Source organism: Myxine glutinosa, chromosome 6 (assembly GCF_964187855.1).
Source record: "Myxine glutinosa chromosome 6, kmMyxGlut1.1, whole genome shotgun sequence".
Lineage (NCBI taxonomy): Eukaryota > Metazoa > Chordata > Myxini > Myxiniformes > Myxinidae > Myxine > Myxine glutinosa.
In genome coordinates this window covers 177,332,659-177,353,446 of record NC_136266.1, presented here as the reverse complement: position 1 = coordinate 177,353,446, position 20,788 = coordinate 177,332,659, and the positions used below count along the sequence as shown (strand labels likewise).

The 20,788-nt window shown below is 45.5% G+C and overlaps 2 protein-coding genes across 6 annotated transcripts in view; both read right to left on the bottom strand.

Moving 5' to 3' along the window:
• Positions 1–9,702, bottom strand: part of ELP6 (elongator acetyltransferase complex subunit 6) — a 63,232-nt gene extending 53,530 nt beyond the window's left edge. The window contains exon 1 of one of the 4 annotated variants that reach the window (XM_068118918.2): positions 9,423–9,702. The gene's annotated coding sequence lies outside the window, so the exon portion shown is untranslated. Of the gene's footprint in view, positions 1–9,300; positions 9,400–9,422 lie in introns of those variants that run through there. The other 3 variants (XM_068118919.2, XM_068118920.2, XM_078780892.1) reach the window with 3 other exon arrangements.
• A 7,957-nt stretch (positions 9,703–17,659) lies between these two features.
• The window catches only part of LOC137428979 (zona pellucida-binding protein 2), a 34,253-nt gene continuing 31,124 nt past the window's right edge, over positions 17,660–20,788 (bottom strand). For both annotated transcript variants that reach the window (XM_078780891.1, XM_068118916.2), the window contains exons 7-8: positions 19,467–19,641; positions 17,660–17,938 (exon numbers count right to left, since the gene is read on the bottom strand). In XM_078780891.1, the coding sequence (XP_078637017.1) occupies positions 17,826–17,938; positions 19,467–19,641 (288 nt within the window). In that variant the 3' untranslated portion in view covers positions 17,660–17,825. The remainder of the gene's footprint in view (positions 17,939–19,466; positions 19,642–20,788) is intronic.

Here is a 20,788-nt window from a genome sequence, read left to right as displayed (position 1 = left end):
TGCCATCACCTTTGTTTTTCCGATATTCACCTTCAGACCTTTCGTCTCCATGCATTCCTTCCACTTGTTCATCTTCTCCTTCAGTCCATCCATACTTTCTGCAATCAACACCAGATCATCTGCATACAACAACTCCCACGGTAAACCCTCCTTTACATTCTGAGCCAGCACCTCCATCACAGCTACAAATAGTAGTGGACTTAGTACCGACCCCTGATGCACTCCCACCTTCACCTCAAACTCACCACTGTTCCCGTCCTTCGTCCTTACAGCGGTGTGCGCTCTTCTGTGCATTGCCATCACTACTCTGATCAACCATTCCTCCACTCCTAACTTCCTCAATGCCCATGTCACGACTTCACATGGAACCCTAATCGAATGCTTTCTCCAGATCAACAAACCCAAGAAACAACTTCTTCCTCTTCTCCATGTACTTCTCCTGCAACTGCCTCACAATAAAAAGTGCGTCTGTCGATCCTCTTCCTGGCATAAATCCAAACTGCATTTCGTCGATCTTCACTTTCTTCCTTATCCTCCTCTCCAACACCCTTTCCAATACCTTCATTCCATGCTCCAATAACTTTATCGCTCGATACGAGCCACAGTCCAGAGGGTCACCTTTCCCCTTGTATAGAGGGACGAGGCTACTCAGTTCCCAATCCACTGGAATGCGGCCTTCTTTCACCACCAGATTGCAGATCTCTGTCATTCTCTTCACACCCCAATTTCCCGCTGCCTTCAACATATCTCCCACAACTCCCGTCGGCCCTCCCGCTTTTCTACTCTTCATTGCTTTTATCGCTTCCTCAACTTCCTTCTCAGTTATCTTCTCTGCCGGTCCTAAAACTGGGTTACTCTCGATGTTGCCATCCCATTCATTCTCTGCATTCAACAGTATTTCCATATATCTCTTCCATCTTCCTTTAATTCCATCTGGGTCCACAGCGATTTGTCCCACTTCATCCTTCAAGCAACTCACCCCCATCACATCACACCTCTCTTTCGCTATCTGCTTTGCAATCCTGAATACCGCTCTCTGACCCTCTTCCAAATCCAAGCGTTCTCCGAACATTTTCCTGCATGCCTCCTGCGCCTTTGCTACCTCTTTCTTTGCAGCCTTCTTGGCTGCCTTATAACTTTCATGCTCTTCCTTTTCTGCCCCCGTACCCTTCGCCTTCTGCCACTCCGTGAATTTCTTCCTCTTCTCGTCAATCTTCTTTCCAACTTCATCATCCCACCAACATGTTTCCGAGTACCTCGGTGGTCCTTTTGTCCATCCACATACCTCACCAACGGCTCCCAACAGACTATCTTTCATTGACATCCAACCACTTTCAAACTCAACCACATCATCCTCTACCATACTCAGCCTCTCTTTTAATGCCTCCTCACTGTCACCTCTTTCAACCCCCACACATTCATTCTCGGTTGGTACTTCACCCGCCGAGCTCTCTTCGCACCTTTCAACCTTATGTCGCAGACAACCAAGTGGTGCTGTGAAACAGCCTCCTCCCCCGGGATCACATTTGTGTCCCGGAGGTGCCCCTATCTCGCCTACGCACCATCAGGTAGTCAACGGTTGTCGTCGACCCACCTGACGTGTATGTAACAAGCTTATTATCCTCTTTCTGGAACTGAGTATTACAAATCAACAAATCAGCTCCATCAGCAAACTCCAAAATCCTTTCACCTTCTCCATTTCTCACACCATATCCGTAACCCCCATGAACTCCCTCAAAACCATCCGTACTCCTTCCCACATGTCCATTTAGGTCTCCTCCTACCACAACAACTTCCTTATCTTTCACGTTTTCCATCAGCTTCTCCATTGCACACCAGAACTTGTCCTCTTCATCGCTCCGACCAACCTGTGGAGCATATCCCGAGATGACGTTCACCAAGAGCTTTCCAATCATCATTTTCATGATCATCAACCTTTCACTCACTCTGGTCACACTCACCACACTGTCTACAAACTCCTCAGAAAACAGGACACCAACACCATTCACGCCCCCCGGGCACCCTTGCCACACAAACTTGTATTTCTGTCCCTGCCTACCCTTCACCATTCTCACACCACTTTCCTTCCATCTCGTCTCCTGCACACAACATATGTCCACTCTTCTTCTGACCAATACTTCCACCACTTCTCCTGATCTCCCTGTCAGTGTCCCTACATTCCATGTCCCAAACCTCAGAAACCGATCTCCACGTCGGGCATCAGACTTTTCGCCGTCATAAATGGAGTGATTTCCACCCTTGCTTCGATCGGGTTCCCCACCTTGAGTTTTGACGAGAGGGAGTGGGGTCCCCCACGGGGTACTTCGGGCTGTTCCCTGCCCATATGTAGTTGTAATTGTCATGGTTCTCTTTTTGAGGCAATGTTTTTTATAAAGGTGATATAATGTGGATAGATAAAGGATAAAGATAAAGGATAAAGATAGATAGATAAAGATAGACAGATAAAGATAGATAGATAAAGGTGATATACAACAAACAACATGCATTTTAAGGCCATTTTCCCTGCAAGAGCGGGGGTTAGCCTTGCGGTCCCCATGACTATCTTAATTGTCATGGTTCTCTTTTTGAAGCAATGTTTTTATGGCCGGATGCCCTTCCTGACGCCAAAGATAAAGGTGATATAATATAACAAATATCATGAAGCATTTACATTTTGTAGTCCATTGTATAATTTAAATAAACATAAATGCAAATTTCGCATGTGGAAAAAGTAAGTACACCCCTACATTTTTCACTACTTCAAATACCTAAAATTAGAATCAGGTGCACCAGCTCAGGTGCAAATGATTAGAACATCGTTAGAGAAGATCTTGGAGGAACCTGTCTTATTTCAACCTCAGACATTTAGTTTGGTTTGCTCTTTGTTGTTGAAGTGGGTGGCGTCACCATGCTGAGATCAAAAGAGCTCTCTGAGGCCTTCAGAAAGAAGGCTATAGATGCCTACGAGTCTGGGAAGGGATTTAAAAAGATCTCCAAACAATTTGAAATCAATCATTCGACTGTCCGTAAGATCATCTACAAGTGGAGAAGATTCCAAACAACTGCCAACTTGTTCAGGCCAGGCCACCCCAGCAAGTTCAGCCCGAGAGCAGACCGCAATATGCTGAAAGAAGTCTCTAAGAACCCCAGAATGTCATCATGGGACCTACATGTAGCTCTTGCCACTGTTGATGTCAAAGTGCACGATTCTACCATTAGAAAGAGGCTGCACAAATTTGATCTACATGGGAGGTGTGCCAGGAGGAAACCTTTGCTGTCCAGAAAGAACATCAGGGCAAGACTAAAGTTTGCCAATGAACACCTCGGCAAAGACCAGCACTTCTGGAACAATGTGCTCTGGACAGTTGAGTCAAAGGTAGAGCTATTTGGCCACAGTACCAGAAGACATGTTTGGCGAAAACCAAAGACTGCATTTGACCACAAGAACCGGATTCCAACTGTAAAGCATGGTGGTGGAAATATTATGGTTTGGGGCAGCTTTGCTGCAGCAGGGCCTGGGCAGCTCACCCAGACTTTGGACAGTTCGTTGCAGACAATGTTGATCACAACTTGCGTACGCTTGATGGGCGAGGAACATACCATGGTATGGGTATAATTGTTGCTGTCACCCCTGGAGTAAGAGACACAACATCAATACCAAGATTGCAGTCACCTGAAAACAACTTCACGGCAGCTCAAATTGAAATCAAATACTACCGCAGTGTTTGTAAGAAGGGTGGGCCTCTCGAATTTAGAAAGCTTGACCCCATTTCAGCATCTGACAAGCTTGAAAATCTGGACATACTGTGGAAAACGTCATGGTTGCTTCGACCAAAACGACCAGGCTGGTCCGGCTTAATGCAGAGTGTGTGCCATGGACCACACCCAGGGAAATCATCCGTCCATTTCTTGCCCATGATTGACATGGACCCTACTGACATGAGTTGTATTTACTCAACACTTCACTTCGTTGCTGCGGAAAGCCATCGCCAAGGAACGAGGCCAATGCTGACATTCGACCAACCGCTTTATTGGAAAGCGAAGACGATCATTGTTCATGAGAAGGAAGGAAGCGAACTGAAACCCATTGTTTTGAACCTTGGTGGCTTTCACTCTGTGATGAGCTTTTTGGGATGCATGGGCCATGTTATGGAAGCATCTGGGCTTAAGGAGGTTTTGGAACTTATATATGCTGAAAATGCTGTGACCCAAATGCTGAGTGGGAAAGCCTATGCACGAGCAATCAGAGGCCACTTCTTGGTTGACACAGCCTTGAGTTCGATTGTGTTAGGCAGGGCATACGGTCTCAACCTCTCAATGGTAGAAGAGGAAAGTGACGAATGCAAGGACTTCCAGGAGGCTGCAGATCTTTTGGATAAGCTGTTGCGTGAAGACGTTTCACCGGATGAAGTCTGCAGTAAAGACGTTTTCAACAGAATTTGTGAAAAACTTAAAGCTGAGAAGAGCTCCTTAGCAGAGCATAAGATGGGAAAGCTATGGATTCAATACATGGACATGATTGACTTGCTGCGTCGCTTCCTGAGGGCACTGAGAATGGGCGATTTCCTACTGTACCTCAGAACACTCCAGGAGATGTTGCCGTACTTTGCAGCGTGTGGTCATAACAATTATGCCAAGTCAACCCATGTGTACATTCAAGACATGATTGAACTTGAGCAGCTCAACCCAGACATGTTCTGCCAATTGAACTCCGGTCTATTTGTGATCCGCCGAAGTGATCGGCTGTGGGCAGGACTGCCAAGCGACTTGGTTATAGAGCAGGTTTTGATGCGCTCTTTGAAAACGAATGGTGGATTGACACGTGATAGGGGCATGGAGGAAACGCAACGCCTGCGCTGGTTACTTGCTATGCCAGCCTGCGCTGAGGTGAGTGAAGTTATGCAAGAACTCACAGGGAAGCATTTCCACACCTCTGAGCAGCACAAAGAAATGACTGAAGCAAGGCGTGAACGAGATAGGAAGGACACAGAGAAGGTTCTCGCATTCTTCAAGGATTATGATCCATTTCAAGAATCAAATGAACTCAGGAATATTGCCAACGGTGTGACAGGACCAGCCTCGGCCAATCCTCATTTACTGTATGAGGTTGGTATGAACATTGTGCAGAAGATGGAAGGTAGCAATGCTTTTGACTTTTCATTTAGGAAGAAAGATCAAGTTGCGTCGTTGGGTAAAAAGGTTACAATCATTGCTGAAAAAGTAGCAATCGACCCACAGCTCCTTTTCCAGAGGCTCCTCATCTTTGCTAATAACAGAGAGTTAGGTGTTGAAGAGGTCTTTGCGTATGAGTTGTCTAGCTACCCTACTGCTCTGTTCGATAAGTGGGGGAGGCTCAGGGAAGCCAATAAACCACAGCTAGGAGATGAGATAGCTGCTGTTGCTCCCAAGTCGGCATTGGAATCATTTGTGGAAGAAAGGACTGTGACCCATGTTCTGGATGGTGGTTCCTTATTGCAAAGGATTCCATGGAAGAAGGGTGACACATTTGAGGACATTGCAAACATGTACATGAAGCATGTTTCCAAAAACTTTCTCAACCCGGTGGTTGTAGTCGACGGTTATAAATCAGGACCTACTACCAAGGACATGACACACAATCGACGATCAAAAGGAGTCTTTGGTCAAAAGGTGATGTTCACTCCAACCATGCCCCTTAGGTCAAAAAAGGAAAACTTCTTGTCAAACTCGGACAATAAGCAAAACTTCATTGACTTATTGTGTGAAACATTCAAGGCAAATGGAATTGACTGTGTCAATGCGCCAGCAGATGCAGATGTCATGATTGCGAAGAAGGGAATTGAACATGCAAGGGAAACCGTGACATATGTGATAGGTGAGGACACAGACTTGTTGGTGCTGTTGTGTCATTATGCGGAACGAGGGATGAATGATTTGTACTTCAAGTCGAGCAAGGACGGTGGGAAATGTTGGCATATTAACTCTGTAGCAGAAGCTCTGGGTGAAAGCATCTGCCGTGTCCTGCCAGTTGTCCATGCACTCTGTGGATGTGACTCAACCTCACGACTGTATGGTATTGGTAAAAGGGCTGCCTTGAGGAAAGTGAGGGAAGAGAACGGTTTCTTGAAATGTATAGAAGCATTCTGTTGCCAAAGTGGAACTAAAGACGCGATATCATCAGCTGGTGAAAAGGCCTTGGTTTATTTGTACGGGGGAAAAGGAAATGACACCCTTTACGGACTGCGAAAGACAAAGTTTTGCAACAAGGTGGCAAAAAGTTCAACTACCGTTGAAGTTCAAAGCCTTCCCCCAACAACCGATGCAGCCAAATACCACTCGTTCCGAGTTTATTGTCAGGTCCAGGAATGGATGGGGAACAGTGTGGACCCCGAGAAATGGGGCTGGTGTCTGCGGAAGGGACAGCTTGAACCGAAGACGATGGATTCGCCAGTGGCTCCTGATTCACTACTGAAATTGGTCAGATGTCAGTGTAAGGGCAACTGTGACACTCAACGCTGTAGTTGCAAACGGAATGAGCTTGAATGTTCCAGTGCATGTGGTGAATGTAAAGGACTCTGTCAAAATAGCAACTTTGATGCAAGCACCGATGATCCAAGTGAATACGAACTCCTATCATGAATGACATCATTGCCTCTGAATGACGTCATACTACGTCATGGTGACGTCATATCACATTTGCAATGCCTCATTCTGTATTTTGATATCATATTCCACTTGTTTGTAATACATTTATAGGGTCTAGGAGCAGCCAGAAAAAAGTTAGCTGTAAATTGAAGCTTTGGACGGCGGCCATCTTGAATTTATGCAAATTAACCACTTTCCCGGTGTCCAAAAGTTGGAGACTTTTTATATGTTCATCAGAGGGACCTAATAAACAAGTTAAAGCCAAAAAACCTTCTATTGCAATTTGTTCTAGGTCCAGCCCTACTTTGACTGGACTAATCAGGGCCTGGGCAGCTCACCATCATAGAATCCACTATGAATTCTTCATTGTCCCAGAGGGTGCTTGAGGATAATGTGAGGCCATCTGTCGGAAAGTTGAAGCTCAACCGAAGGTGGACCTTGCAACATGACAATGACCCTAAACATACCAGTAAATCCACCAAGGAATGGCTGAAAAGAAAGAAATGGAGGGTTCTGGAATGGCCAAGTCAAAGCCCGGATCTAAATCCCATCGAGATGTTGTGGGGGCATTTGAAATGAGCTGTGCATGCAGGAAAACCCCTCAAACATCGCACAGCTGAAAGAATTCTGCATGGAGTGGGCAAAAATTTGTCCCAGTCAATGTCAGAGACTGGTAGACAGTTATAAGAAACGCCTACTTTAGGTTGTTTCTGCCAAAGGGGGCAATACCACCTATTAGATAGAGCCATGGGTGTACTTACTTTTTCCACATGCGAAATTTGCATTTATGTTTATTTAAATTATACAATGGACTACAAAATGTAAATGTTTCATGATATTTGTTATATTATATCACCTTTATCTCTCAATATTGTTGAAATGAAGATCAAATAGCTGTATGTTGAAATATGTTGAAAAAGTCAAAACTTTACATGGGGTGTACTTACTTTTTCACGTGACTGTCGCTCAGGTACACAAGGCAACATAAAACATGTCAGATGGCTTCACCACCATAAACACTTTATTTGGTTATTTCTCCAAAATGACCTCAGAATGAGTCAGGACATCTGTTAACATTTGACTAAAACATGTTCTCACAAAGTACCCAACCAATATGGCCCACATTTGGTGTGATGCAACATGACAGCAAGGTCCCATGGGGGCCATGCTCCCTATCTGGATAACACACATTTAAAGAGAGTGAAAGGGGGAGGAGCATTTTGACACAAATATTGGAATTTCATTCAAAAATCCTCTCAGAAACTCTGACTCCCTCCACTAATGGACATGCGTGGACCCACGGACGCCCGTGTGCGGGCACGCGTGGACCCACAGACACCGCATGCGGACACACGTGTACCCACGGACACCCGCGTGCGGACATGCGTGGACCCACGGACACCCGCGTGCGGACACGCATGGACCCACGGACACCCGCGTGCGGACACGCGTGGACCCACGGACACCCACGTGCGGACACGCGTGGACCCACGGACACCCGCGTGCGGACACGCGTGGACCCACGGACACCCGCGTGCGGACACCCGTGTGCGGACACACGTGGACCCACGGACACCCGCGTGTGTACACGCGAGTATCCACGGACACCCGCGTGCGGACGCGCTTGGATCCACGGACACCCACGTGCGGACACGCTTGGATCCACGGACACCCGCGTGCGGACACGCGTGGACCCACGGACACCTGCGTGCGGACACGCGTGGACCCACGGACACCCGCGTGCGGACACGCGTGGACCCACAGACACCCGTGTGCGGACACACGTGGACCCACGGACACCCGCGTGTGTACACACGAGTATCCACGGACACTCGCATGCGGACGCGCTTGGATCCATGGACACCCACGTGTGAACACGCTTGGATCCACGGACACCCGCGTGCACCCAGCGGACAGACGTGTCGAAAACCGCACATTGTACAATGGTTTGTTTAAACTTTCTGGTACATGGAACAGAACCCTCGTCATGGGGAGTGGATCTTATTCAGTGAAACACAATCATAAATAGAGAAAAACGCAAGGGACACGGGGGAGGGACAACGGGGGGCGAGATGATTATGAGGTGGGGTGAGAGAGGGTAGGGGTGAGAGGAGGTAGGGATGAGAGAGGGTAGGGATGAGAGAGGGTAGGGATGAGAGAGGGTAGGGATGAGAGAGGGTAGGGATGAGAGAGGGTAGGGATGAGAGAGGGTAGGGATGAGAGAGGGTAGGGATGAGAGGGTAGGGATGAGAGAGGGTAGGGATGAGAGAGGGTAGGGATGAGAGAGGGTAGGGATGAGAGAGGGTAGGGATGAGAGAGGGTAGGGATGAGAGAGGGTAGGGATGAGAGAGGGTAGGGATGAGAGAGGGTAGGGATGAGAGAGGGTAGGGGTGAGGGGGGTATGGGTGAGGGGGGTAGGGGTGAGGGGGTAGGGGTGAGGGGTAGGGGTGAGGGGGGGAAGTGTTGGGGTGCGTGGGGGAAGGAAGGGTGTTGGGAGCGGGAACCAAGCGGATTGCTTGACTGACTACCAGGTCGACAGCTCCGTCGAAGAAATTTTCAAACAAACACTCCCAACTTGCTGACTGTACGCACAGAAACAAATGATAGCGTTCGGAACGGATATTGGAATTGGATTCATCCAGGAGTGCGACTGATCAAAGGAGCAGAGAAACCAACCGAATGCCATTTGAAGTGCAGCAAATTTCACGACTGCCTCACCTGATGGCTGAGCTCCCGAATTTTGCCACCGATAACCATTACATTTTTATTAATAATGATGATGATGATAAAATGCTTACACGAACGAAGATGTGATGCAACGCAGTGTGAAGCGCGAGGCATTTTGGAATATAACGTTGACCGCTGAAATACTTGATTCTAAAACAACGATAACCCTCACCACTTGATTCCTTGAAACAAAATAATAAAAAACAACTACCTTCACTGCCGGAACAGTTTATCCCACAACAACAATTACCTTCACCACTTCATTCCTTGAACCAGAAAAAAAAAACAAAAAAAAAAACTACCTTCACGGAAGGAAAACTTGAACCTAAAACAACAACTACCTTCACTGCCGGAACACTCGAACCTAAAACAACAATTACCTTCACCAATTGATTCCTTGAACCAAAAAAAAATAGATTAATAACTACCTTCACGGAAGGAAACCCGAACCTAAAACAACAACTACCTTCACTGCCGGAACACTCGAACCTAAAACAACAATTACCTTCACCACTTGATACCTTGAACCAAAAAATAAATAAATAAATAACTACCTTCAATCCTTCATGGAAGGAACCCTATACCCTAAAACAACAACTACCTTCACTTGAGTTTCCTTGATATCAACGTCCGACTGTTATTAACGCACAGGTTGTAAACCTGGTGCGTTATAGCGTTTGCCTGGGAATTTCGGGCGCTCAAAAGTGAAGCTAGTTTCTGTCACCCATTTCTGTCGCTCATTTCTGTCGCTCAGATGTGTAAACATGACGTCATCAAATCTATATTTATAGGATAGGTTATAGGAGATATATATGTTATAGGATAGGAATATAGGACCCAAATGACCCAGAGGACCCAAATGACCCAGAGGACCCAAATGACCCAGAGGACCCAAATGACCCAGAGGACCAAAATGACCCAGAGGACCCAAATGACCCAGAGGACCCAAATGACCCAGAGGACCCAAATGACCCAGAGGACCCAAATGACCCAGAGGACCAAAATGACCCAGAGGACCCAAATGACCCAGAGGACCCAAATGACCCAGAGGACCCAAATGACCCAGAGGACCCAAATGACCCAGAGGACCCAAATGACCCAGAGGACCCAGAGGACCCAAATGACCCAGAGGACCCAAATGACCCAGAGGACCCAAATGACCCAGAGGACCCAAATGACCCAGAGGACCCAAATGACCCAGAGGACCCAGAGGACCCAAATGACCCAGAGGACCCAGAGGACCCAAATGACCCAGAGGACCCAGAGGACCCAGAGGACCCAAATGACCCAGAGGACCCAGAGGACCCAAATGACCCAGAGGACCCAAATGACCCAGAGGACCCAAATGACCCAGAGGACCCAAATGACCCAGAGGACCCAAATGACCCAGAGGACCCAAATGACCCAGAGGACCCAAATGACCCAAATGACCCAGAGGACCCAGAGGACCCAAATGACCCAGAGGACCCAAATGACCCAGAGGACCCAAATGACCCAGAGGACCCAAATGACCCAGAGGACCCAAATGACCCAGAGGACCCAAATGACCCAGAGGACCCAAATGACCCAGAGGACCCAGAGGACCCAAATGACCCAGAGGACCCAAATGACCCAGAGGACCCAAATGACCCAGAGGACCCAAATGACCCAGAGGACCCAGAGGACCCAGAGGACCCAAATGACCCAAATGACCCAGAGGACCCAGAGGACCCAAATGACCCAAATGACCCAGAGGACCCAAATGACCCAGAGGACCCAGAGGACCCAAATGACCCAGAGGACCCAAATGACCCAAATGACCCAGAGGACCCAAATGACCCAAATGACCCAGAGGACCCAAATGACCCAGAGGACCCAAATGACCCAGAGGACCCAAATGACCCAGAGGACCCAAATGACCCAGAGGACCCAAATGACCCAGAGGACCCAAATGACCCAGAGGACCCAAATGACCCAGAGGACCCAAATTCTATGTATGTTTCTATGATGATGTATGTTTTGGTGAAAGTACATAATGTGAATACTAGTAGCAATTTTACAAAAACCATGGCATAATTTCAAATCTTGACCCGAGATGATAATTATGCTACATCATAATTTCCATGTGCCAACCTGGGCGGAATCCAAGTGGATTCACTTGACTTGTTCATTGTAGGGTCTGTTCAGTTCCCAATAAACTTGGTAATTCAAGACACCCAAGAGTCAGCGGTGTGTTCCGTTACCAAGCGGCTTGCTTGATTTAAAGCGCTCAAACAAGCTCTCCAAAATAACTGAGCGCTCGGCACCGCTTAACAACATGGCGGTCTCCATGGAAACATTGCCATCGGGGAGCTCAAACATTTGCTGTCAGGGCCTTCGTTTTTAGTTTTAATCGATCCTCGTGTGACAAAAACTTCCCCAAATGGATCCATGGGTTTAGCAATGGCTACTTTACGAGGAAGAGGGAAATAAATTGGGAGTCAGAAGGAGGAGCCCCCGGTCCAGCTTCGCTATGGACCCTACCATTGTGCATTTTGGGGAGGAGTGGTGGGAAGGAGGGAGCGAGGAGGTTGTCCCAATATACTCGAAGTAGCGACAAATTGGGATTAGAAGCCATTTTGTATCCATCAGGCGTGAAACACGACAGTTGGTGTTTTTCTTCTTCTTCTTTTACTTCTATCTTTCTTCTTTATCTTCGTGTCCTTCTGCCTTTTTACCTCTGCCACCAAAGGTGGATGGAGGTTATGTTTTCACCCCTGTCTGTCCATTTGTCCATTTGTGAACAAGATATCTCAAAATGTTGTGGATGGATTCGGACGAAATTTGGGAGAGAGGTAGTGTATGTGACAAGGAAGAAATGATTAGATTTTGGTGAAGATCCGGATTCTGATCCGGCTAGTAGAATTTTAAAGTGATTCTTCACCATCGGGAGATAGGGCCAAAAACGATACATTGTGGGATATCTCAAAAAGGTATGGATGGCTTTCGACGAAACTTGGTGGACCGGTGGTGTGTTTGACAAGGAAGAATCGATTGGTGAAGATCCAGATCCGGATCCACCTAGTATAATTTTTCAGTGATTCTTCACCATTGAGTGATGTGGCCAAACATGATACACTACGTGGCCAAAAGTATGTGGAAACCCGAACAGCACACCCGTATGTGCTCGTCGAACATCTCATCCCAAAATCATGGCCCTTTGCGGGAGGCCTTTGGCCCATAATATGGAGTTGGTCCCCTTTTGCTGCTCACAGCCTCCACTCTTCTGGGAAGGCTTCCCACTAGATGTTAGAACATTGCTGCGGGGATTTGCTTCCATTCAGCCACAAGAGCATTAGTGAAGTCAGGCACTGATGTTGGGCGATTAGGCCTGTCTCGCAGTTTGCGTTCCAATTTATCCCAAAGGTGTTCGATGGGGTTGAGGTCAGGGCTCTGTGCAGGCCAGCCAAGTTCTTCCACACCGATCTCGACAAACCATTTCTGTATGGACATCGCTTTGTGCACGGGGGCATTGTCATGCTGAAACAGGAAAGGGCCTTCCCCAAACTTTTGCCACAAAGGTGGAAGCACACAATCGTCTAGAATGTCATTGTTTGCTGTAGTGTTAAGATTTCCCTTCACTGGAACTAAGGGGCCTAGCCCAAACCATAAAAACAGCCCCAGACCATTATTCCTCCTACACCAAACATTGCAGTTGGCACGATGCATTCGGGCAGGTAGCATTCTCCTGGCATCCAGATTAGTCCGTCGGACTGCCAGATGGTGAAGCATGATTCATCACTCCAGAGAACGTGTTTCCACTGCTCCAGAGTCCAATGGCGGCGAGCTTTACACCATTCCAGCCGACGCTTGGCATTGCGCATGGTGATCTTAGGCTTGTGTGCGGCTGCTCGGCCATGGAAACCCATTTCATGAAGCTCCCAACGAAGAGTTGTTATGCTGATACTGCTTCCAGAGGTAGTTTGGAACTCGGCAGTGAGTGTTGTAACCGAGGACAGACGATTTTTATGCTCCATGCGCTTCAGCACTCGGCGGTCCCGTTCTGTGAGCTTATGTGGCCTACTATGTCGTGGCTGAGCTGTTGTTGCTCCGAGACGTTTCCACTTTACAATAACTGCACTTGCAGTTGACTGGGGCAGCTCTATCAGGGCAGAAATTTGACGAACTGACTTGTTGGAAAGGTGGCATCCTATGACGGTGCCATGTTGAAAGTTACTGAGTTCTTCAGTACGGCCCATTCTACTCCAAATGTTTGTCCTTGGAGATTGCATGGCTGTGTGCTTGATTATATATACCTGTCAGCAATGGGTGTGGCTGAAACAGCCAAATCCACTAATTAGAAGAGGTGTCCTCATACTTTTGGGCAAGTAGTGTATATATTGTTGCGGTTTTGGGAAAGCACTAAAAAGTAATGGCAAACACCATACAGGTCCCTTGGAATAGTTATTTCATAGCAGACCATTATCAGAGCCCCTTCCCCTTATTTTGGGTTAGCATGTTATGTGTTAGGGAAAGGGAAAGACAGGTCCTCCTCTCATAAGAGATACCCAGTAATAAGGGCCTGAGTTCCTTCGGGGGAGAAATGGGTTCCACCAATCGGGAGCCAGGACACCCTCCAAGATCCCCCCCCCCCCCCCCCACCCTCGGTGAGGGTGAACAAAGGGAGATTCAACATGTTTTTTGCACTCTCTTGGACCTGGATTGTTCACCAAGCACATGCCTGCATTATTGACTCTTGTTTTTTTTGGCCATTGTGGACCTAGCACGTGCCTGCATTACTTTCTCTTGGCCTGGTTCTCTCTGCCGTTTTCACTGAGCATGTGTACATCCACTTTTGGCCGGTCTCTCTCTGCCCCCTCAGAAAGTGTGCATCCACTCCTGAACGGACTCTCTCACAGGCCTCTGAATTATTCTGATGCTCTTGGTTCTTGGACATTGTTGACCTGGACATTGTTCGCCTTGCCTCTGCACTTGATTGACTCGCTTGGCCGGTTTCATTCTTGCACGTGTGCATGAAGTACACTTTACCCTGCAAGAGATCATGACGTACTCACTCTGCATGGTTCCCTGGCACTCTTCTCTGCACGGTTCCCTGGCACTCGCTCTGCACGGTTCCCTGGCACTCGCTCTGCATGGTTCCCGACACTTCTCACCTGCTCATGTTTTTGCTGGGATCGACTTTACCTGCTCGTGCTGCTTGGCGGCAGCACCAGGACGAAGGCCGTCGCGAGGAGAGGCATCTGGAGCATGGTAGCCTTTATGCTAGCAGGTTTCCAACATTCGTTTCCCTGACCCTACCCCGTGAATGTGTGCTGGGCCCATGTCGTGTTTATTTGTTGTAATCGTAATAAGGTGTAGAAGAAGCTAGGTTTCTGCTTCTCGTTCTTCTTCTTTCCAATTGAAAAATTACACTGTAAATATTTGTAAATAAATCAAATCGTTAAACGTTTCCTTTTCTCTTTGTCCATGAATGTCTTTTCATCCATTGATCTGCCATTGCTCACACCCAGGTTAACAATCAGCCGTAACAGAATTAGCATTACCCCAGTAGTTACCAACGGTTTTGCTCGGCCGTCCAAATTTGGTACGCTGGAGGGTACGTACGGTACGTTCACCGATTGAGACCGTCGTGTGGTAAGGAAAGCTATCGTGCGACGAAGCAATTGGCCTTCGTTGTTGCTGGTTCGCAACCTGCCGAGGTACGAAGTTATTTGTGTGCAGCAGCCACAGGCACGGTAAGTTCGGGAGGGAATGGAGGCTAACCCCCTCATAGTAAACCCGAACCCGTAACAATATATATATATATATATATATATATATATATATATATATATATATATATATATATATATATATATATATATATAATGGAATGAGGGTGGAAATTGATGAAGTAAAAGTAAGAATGATAAAGAGGAAAGTAGAATTTATTGTAGGGAACAATTAAGTGCCAATTGATTAAGAACAAGTGACAAATGAAATCACATAAATTTAACGGGTGATTGCTGCTTTTAGCCGAGAAACGTGTGCTTGTGCTTACTCAACTTACTGTTAGGGATTTGCAAAGCGACACAGCTTTTGCTTTTCTTACTAAGTTGATTGTGACACTGCCGTCCAGGAATTTTTAGGGGCGCCATCTTCAATCATTATTACTTGACATCAGTGCCACTTGAATCGGTCGGTGTTCATCAACACCATGAGTTATTTGGACTCCCTCCTGATTAGCTTTATCTTTGGCTGGTGATACTGGTACCAGCTGTCTGTCCTTTGCAGCAAGTATTCAGATTCGATGTTGTCAAACTTCTATGACGAGCAAGGCCCTTAGCATGTCGTCAAAAGTAACACCAAGCTGGCAATGCAGGACGAGTCGTTTCAAGTGAGCTATGAATGCTGAAATGGACTGTCGAGGTCTGGCGACACATCTGGAGAGTTGAAAGGACTCACAATGGCAGAGGATGTGGGGTTCACCGTGCTCTTTCCTAGCTGCCAAAGGTTCTTTGTATGTTACATCCACCATAGTCCTGGGCATAGCGACATTCTTCAGAAGAGAAAATGTCTGGCTGTCCACATCAAGATGGCTTTCTTCCTTGCATCCTTAATGCTGTTAACTTGGTGGTAGTAGTACTGCAGACACTTAATTTATAGGCCTACCTCCCAATCTCCTTTAAATGGATTGAACTCATCAATCCATCTTAATTTATCATGTGGTGTAGATAGTAGAGTAATGAGTAAGTAGACCAATAGTTTGGCACCAAAAACTCCAACCTACTTTCTATGCACTTCACGTGATCCCATCCTCGTCACCATGTTAAAATTTTCGCATGATCCCATCCTCGTCGCCATGTTTAAATGTTCAACTGACATGGTGGTTTGTGTGCGCACAAAGTTAATACTTTTACCACAGGCCGGCCACTTGGGAGTCCCCTGGCTTATCACACGCCTCTTCTTCTGGTTCAGTTGCTTTGGAAAATCTGAACCAGAATTGTGGCGTTTCCGATAAAGCACACCTTTCATCCCCGATTTCCTTCCGACTGACGGACAGAATTGGTGAACTTTAGTGTGACTTGTAATACCTGCTCCCACTGGGAGTGGCACTATTTCATACATATTTAAATAGAGAGAGTTGGGGTCCTCTACCCTAAAAACACTTTTTTACCACATAAACTACCGCTTCTGCCCCCATACACTCTGTGCACATCCTGAGTGAACCACCATTTTTCAACTCATTCCTTACAGTAGTTTAGGAGTGCATACAAATCAAACAAACCAACAAACAAACTTCCCAAATTATATTATGATGAGCAATTTCAATGTAATGATACTAGTATCACCCCTCCCCAACAATCCTCCACTTATGCATACGCAATAAACGATGGCACCTAAAAATGAGCCTTATTGTGCATGAATGATAAAGTTTTAACAGTGATATAGCACAGCATGCATCAATTCACCATCGTTGACGATACTTCAAGATCTTCTACCCTTTTCATAGTTGATGTGTTAATATATCAGCTCATCATTCATCGCATCGGCTCTCATTCATCGGTTGAAATGTTAATACACCGACTTCACACTGTTGAAACCAAAGTATTCAGAATCATTGGAATCTCCCGTGATGAAGCCGATTCTGAGGGCCTTTCACTCACTCAGCGCAGGCAGGTTGGTGGTCTTTGTCTTCTACAGACTCCTCTCCAGCCTTGCTTCCCCTATTCTGTCTGTGCTCTGTCCCCCAAATATTCCTACAGGTCGCACAAGATCTGCCAGCAACCCTCTTATGGTGAAATTACCAAAATCAAGACTCTGCTCACCTTCACTCTTTCATTCCTCTTTTCTCCCACCTCTGGAACAAACTCCCTCTCCTCCTGCCAGGTCTTTAAAACAGCTGTTCACCACCATCTCTTATCTTCCCCCATCCAAAACCTTGATCTTTTCTACCGCCATTAAAACACCCCAAATCCGCCTCTTTCAACCCCCAACTTCTTACCTGAAATGCCTAGTAGTGTTCAATTGCTTTTTACCGTGAATCTTCCCACCCCCCCCCCCCCCCCACTGCCCCCAACCCTCCCCCTTCCACAGATCTACCGATGTCCCTGTTCTCTGCTGTTGTTGTGCTTGTGTGCTTCCCTCTCTCCCCATCTTATCTCCCGCTCCCTTCATTGCATATTTTATGCATCTGTGCATGTTTTCATGTTCAATGTGTTAGCTCTTACATGAGCCTCGATTCTGTATACCAAAAAAAATAATAATAATAATAAATAAATAAAAAACCATAATTTATTTACTATGGTGTGTACAATGTACTTGTGAAAAAGCAAAAATGTCACAAAACAACTTTTCTTCTTTTTTATTGTCAAAGAGCTTAATGTAGCACTTTATGAATCAGAATAAAATCTAAACAACAAAGGATTGTTTGTTGTATTGTGTTTATACCTCTGTCATAGTAATACCATTGTCAAAAACAATTATTTTAGATATTGAAGATTCTGCGGACAGATCTACAAGTCTTTTCCAAACTGTCGACAGGTAACTTCCCCATAAGTGACGCTGTCTTCACATCCCTGACACTTGGTTTCGTGTGTGGCACTGTACGATCCAGGGTGACAAACAACTGCAGCACACACCAATTCATACTTTTGTAATATACATGGATTAGCCATCAAATAACTAAACGCAAGGATTCATCCTGTGAAACAACAATAAAGGCTTTTTAATGAGGTAAACTTAAAATGTAATTTTTCATTGACGTAAAATTAATCACAGCCCATGACATTAGACCACCATATTAAAATGTGTGCACTTTCTTATAATACATTCGATTTATGGAGCTTAACTGAATAAAGAATAAACTAGAAAGCATCTGAAAATGCAAAGTCTGTTTGTAGTCAGATGTCTTTTTCTTCTTCCGTATGCTAAGCATAGCGGAAACAGTTTTAAAAAATGATTGAATTGACCTTTGAACTTTAGATATTAAAAAAAAAAATCAGCTTCTAGCTTTTGATTGGTGAAGCAATTCAGTGACCCGATATGCAAATTCTTAGAATTTCAGGTCAATCGGATGAAAATTGACAATTTTACGCAACCTTGACCATTGACCTTTTGATCTAAACAAAACAATCGACTCCTAGCTTTTGATTAGTGAACCAATTCAGTGACCCGACATGCAAATCCTTTACATTTCAGGCCAATCGAGTAAAAATTGAAGATTTTACATAACCTTGACCTTTTAATGTAAAAAAAACAAAAACAATCTGATTCTAGCTTTTGATAGGTGAAACAACTCAGTGACCCAATAGGCAAATTTTTAAATTTCAGGTCAGTCAAATGAAAATTGAAGATTTTATGTGATGCTGACCTTTGACCTTTTGACCAAATTATTAATTTGCCTTCTCCACAATCTGCCTTCGATAAAGCTTTGTTTAAAATTTGATGACAATGGCTCAAATGGTAAAAAAAAAGTAATGGCCTGGACAGACACACAGACACAGACGATTGCAAACCCCGTCTCCTGCTGCGTGGGGGACGGGCTAACTAGAAGGGCACTCGGTAGAGCGCACACCTCCACCAGGCTGAACAGTTTACGTTATTGTATTCTATCGATAGGCCGGATCTTGATTCGGACCTGAACCAACATCTAATCGGCTTGTTCTTGTCACTTACCCAACGCATCCACCAAGTTTTGTCATAATCCGTCCATAACTTTTTAGATATCGTGCTTTGTATCGTTTTTGGTCCCATCTCTCAATGGTTACGAATCACTTGAAGAGTTATAGTAGTTATAGTTATGAACACTACATGCAGCAGGTGGTTGCTTGGGAAGCCACTCTCAGGCTTCATTAAAACATCAGCCTTTCCGGCTATAGCAGGGACCGAGACCATGTGAGACACATTCCAACGGTGATTTGGTTTAAAAAAAAATGCAGGAATAAACAATTATAAATACACTGTATGCAAATTAAAAACATCTTTAAATTGGCCATTAATTTGGTGTTGTTTTTATTTTGTGATGGCATCAGGAGGAGAGGAAGAAATAAATTTTAAAAAACCTTGAAAAATGTCTGGCCCACCATGGTGCCAGAGATGAGCAGGTTTGTTACTGTCGTTCATCATATCTGTCCTGAGCACAATTAGCCACTCACCACAGCAGTTTGAACAGGTGTGATGCTTCTTGTTATGGATGCCGTAACCAGGCTTGCAATTGTACAACCTCTCCATGGTCAAACTCCCAGCAATGTAGTGTATGATAGGTTTAGGATCCATCCTGCGCAGCATCTGTTCTTGCTTATGAAAGAAGTTCTGAATAAGTGTTCGGGCCTGCACAAATGTACAAAGAAAAAGAAAAAAAGCAATGATTTTGGAACCTCAAAGGTAAACCAAAGCATTTCCAAAAATAGACTTACTGGATGTAATAGTTACCTAAAAAAAAATCTACACGCAGACAACAGATGCAAACTTCATGGGTTTAGTTGGATTTAAACTACCTTCCTGGTGCTCTTCATAAGGGTAGGTTTTAAACGTCAATCTTTTAACATGAATGTGTGTTCACTACGGTCTATTTTTGAGGATAAAACAAACTCGGGAAACATTTTCCATAAAGAGTAATTATGTCTCTTCCATTTGAATTGTAGACGGTGGCTTGAAAACCGAGGCTCAAGGGCAGTGTACAGAAGCGTTTTTTTTTAAATAACAATAAATACGAGGTTCAGTGAGGTGAAATTCACTGCACGTGATGTGCAACACATGCAGAGTAAAGCGAGTGTTCATTTACATCCGTAGGTTGTCTCATAAATAAAGAAGATAAAACCACACCTGACACTAGGCCGAGGCTTCAGACTTTGGCATGCTCATGAGGCTGCACCTTCAAAGAAACTGTCATTTTTAACGGGCTTTTTATTATTTTTAAATAATGATCAACTACTGTGAGCCATTGCAATTATGCTTTGATAATATTCCAATGCATTCAATGACACAGACATAAAGAAGAAAAAGTACCACCTTTAGAGGCCATTTTCCCCGCAGAGCAGGAGTTGGCCTTTTTCGGGCACCGTGGTCCCCTTTTTGAAGCAATGTTTTACAATGATGCCCTTCCTGCCGCCAACCCTGTTATTCGCCTTTTGCGACACACAGGGAATTACCAGTGAACTGGTACTCAATTTGCCGACCTCGGAAGGATGACAGGCTGAGTCAACCCCTTTGGTGTTAATTCAGCGATTGACCGGGATTCAAACCCAGGATCCTAGGATCCCAAGCCGGCACCCCAACCACTAAGAATGGCATGGACATGGCTGAGGTTTTATTACAGTACGTTTATTTCATAGAGGAGCTTGTACGGACAGCTATGTGCAGATATTGCAAGAAGAGAGACTCCATGTTAATAATCTCTCACCCATTATGGCAGCTGCAGCGAATGTCTCCCACCTATTAACTACAGCTATTTATTACAAATGGGCACAGAAATATA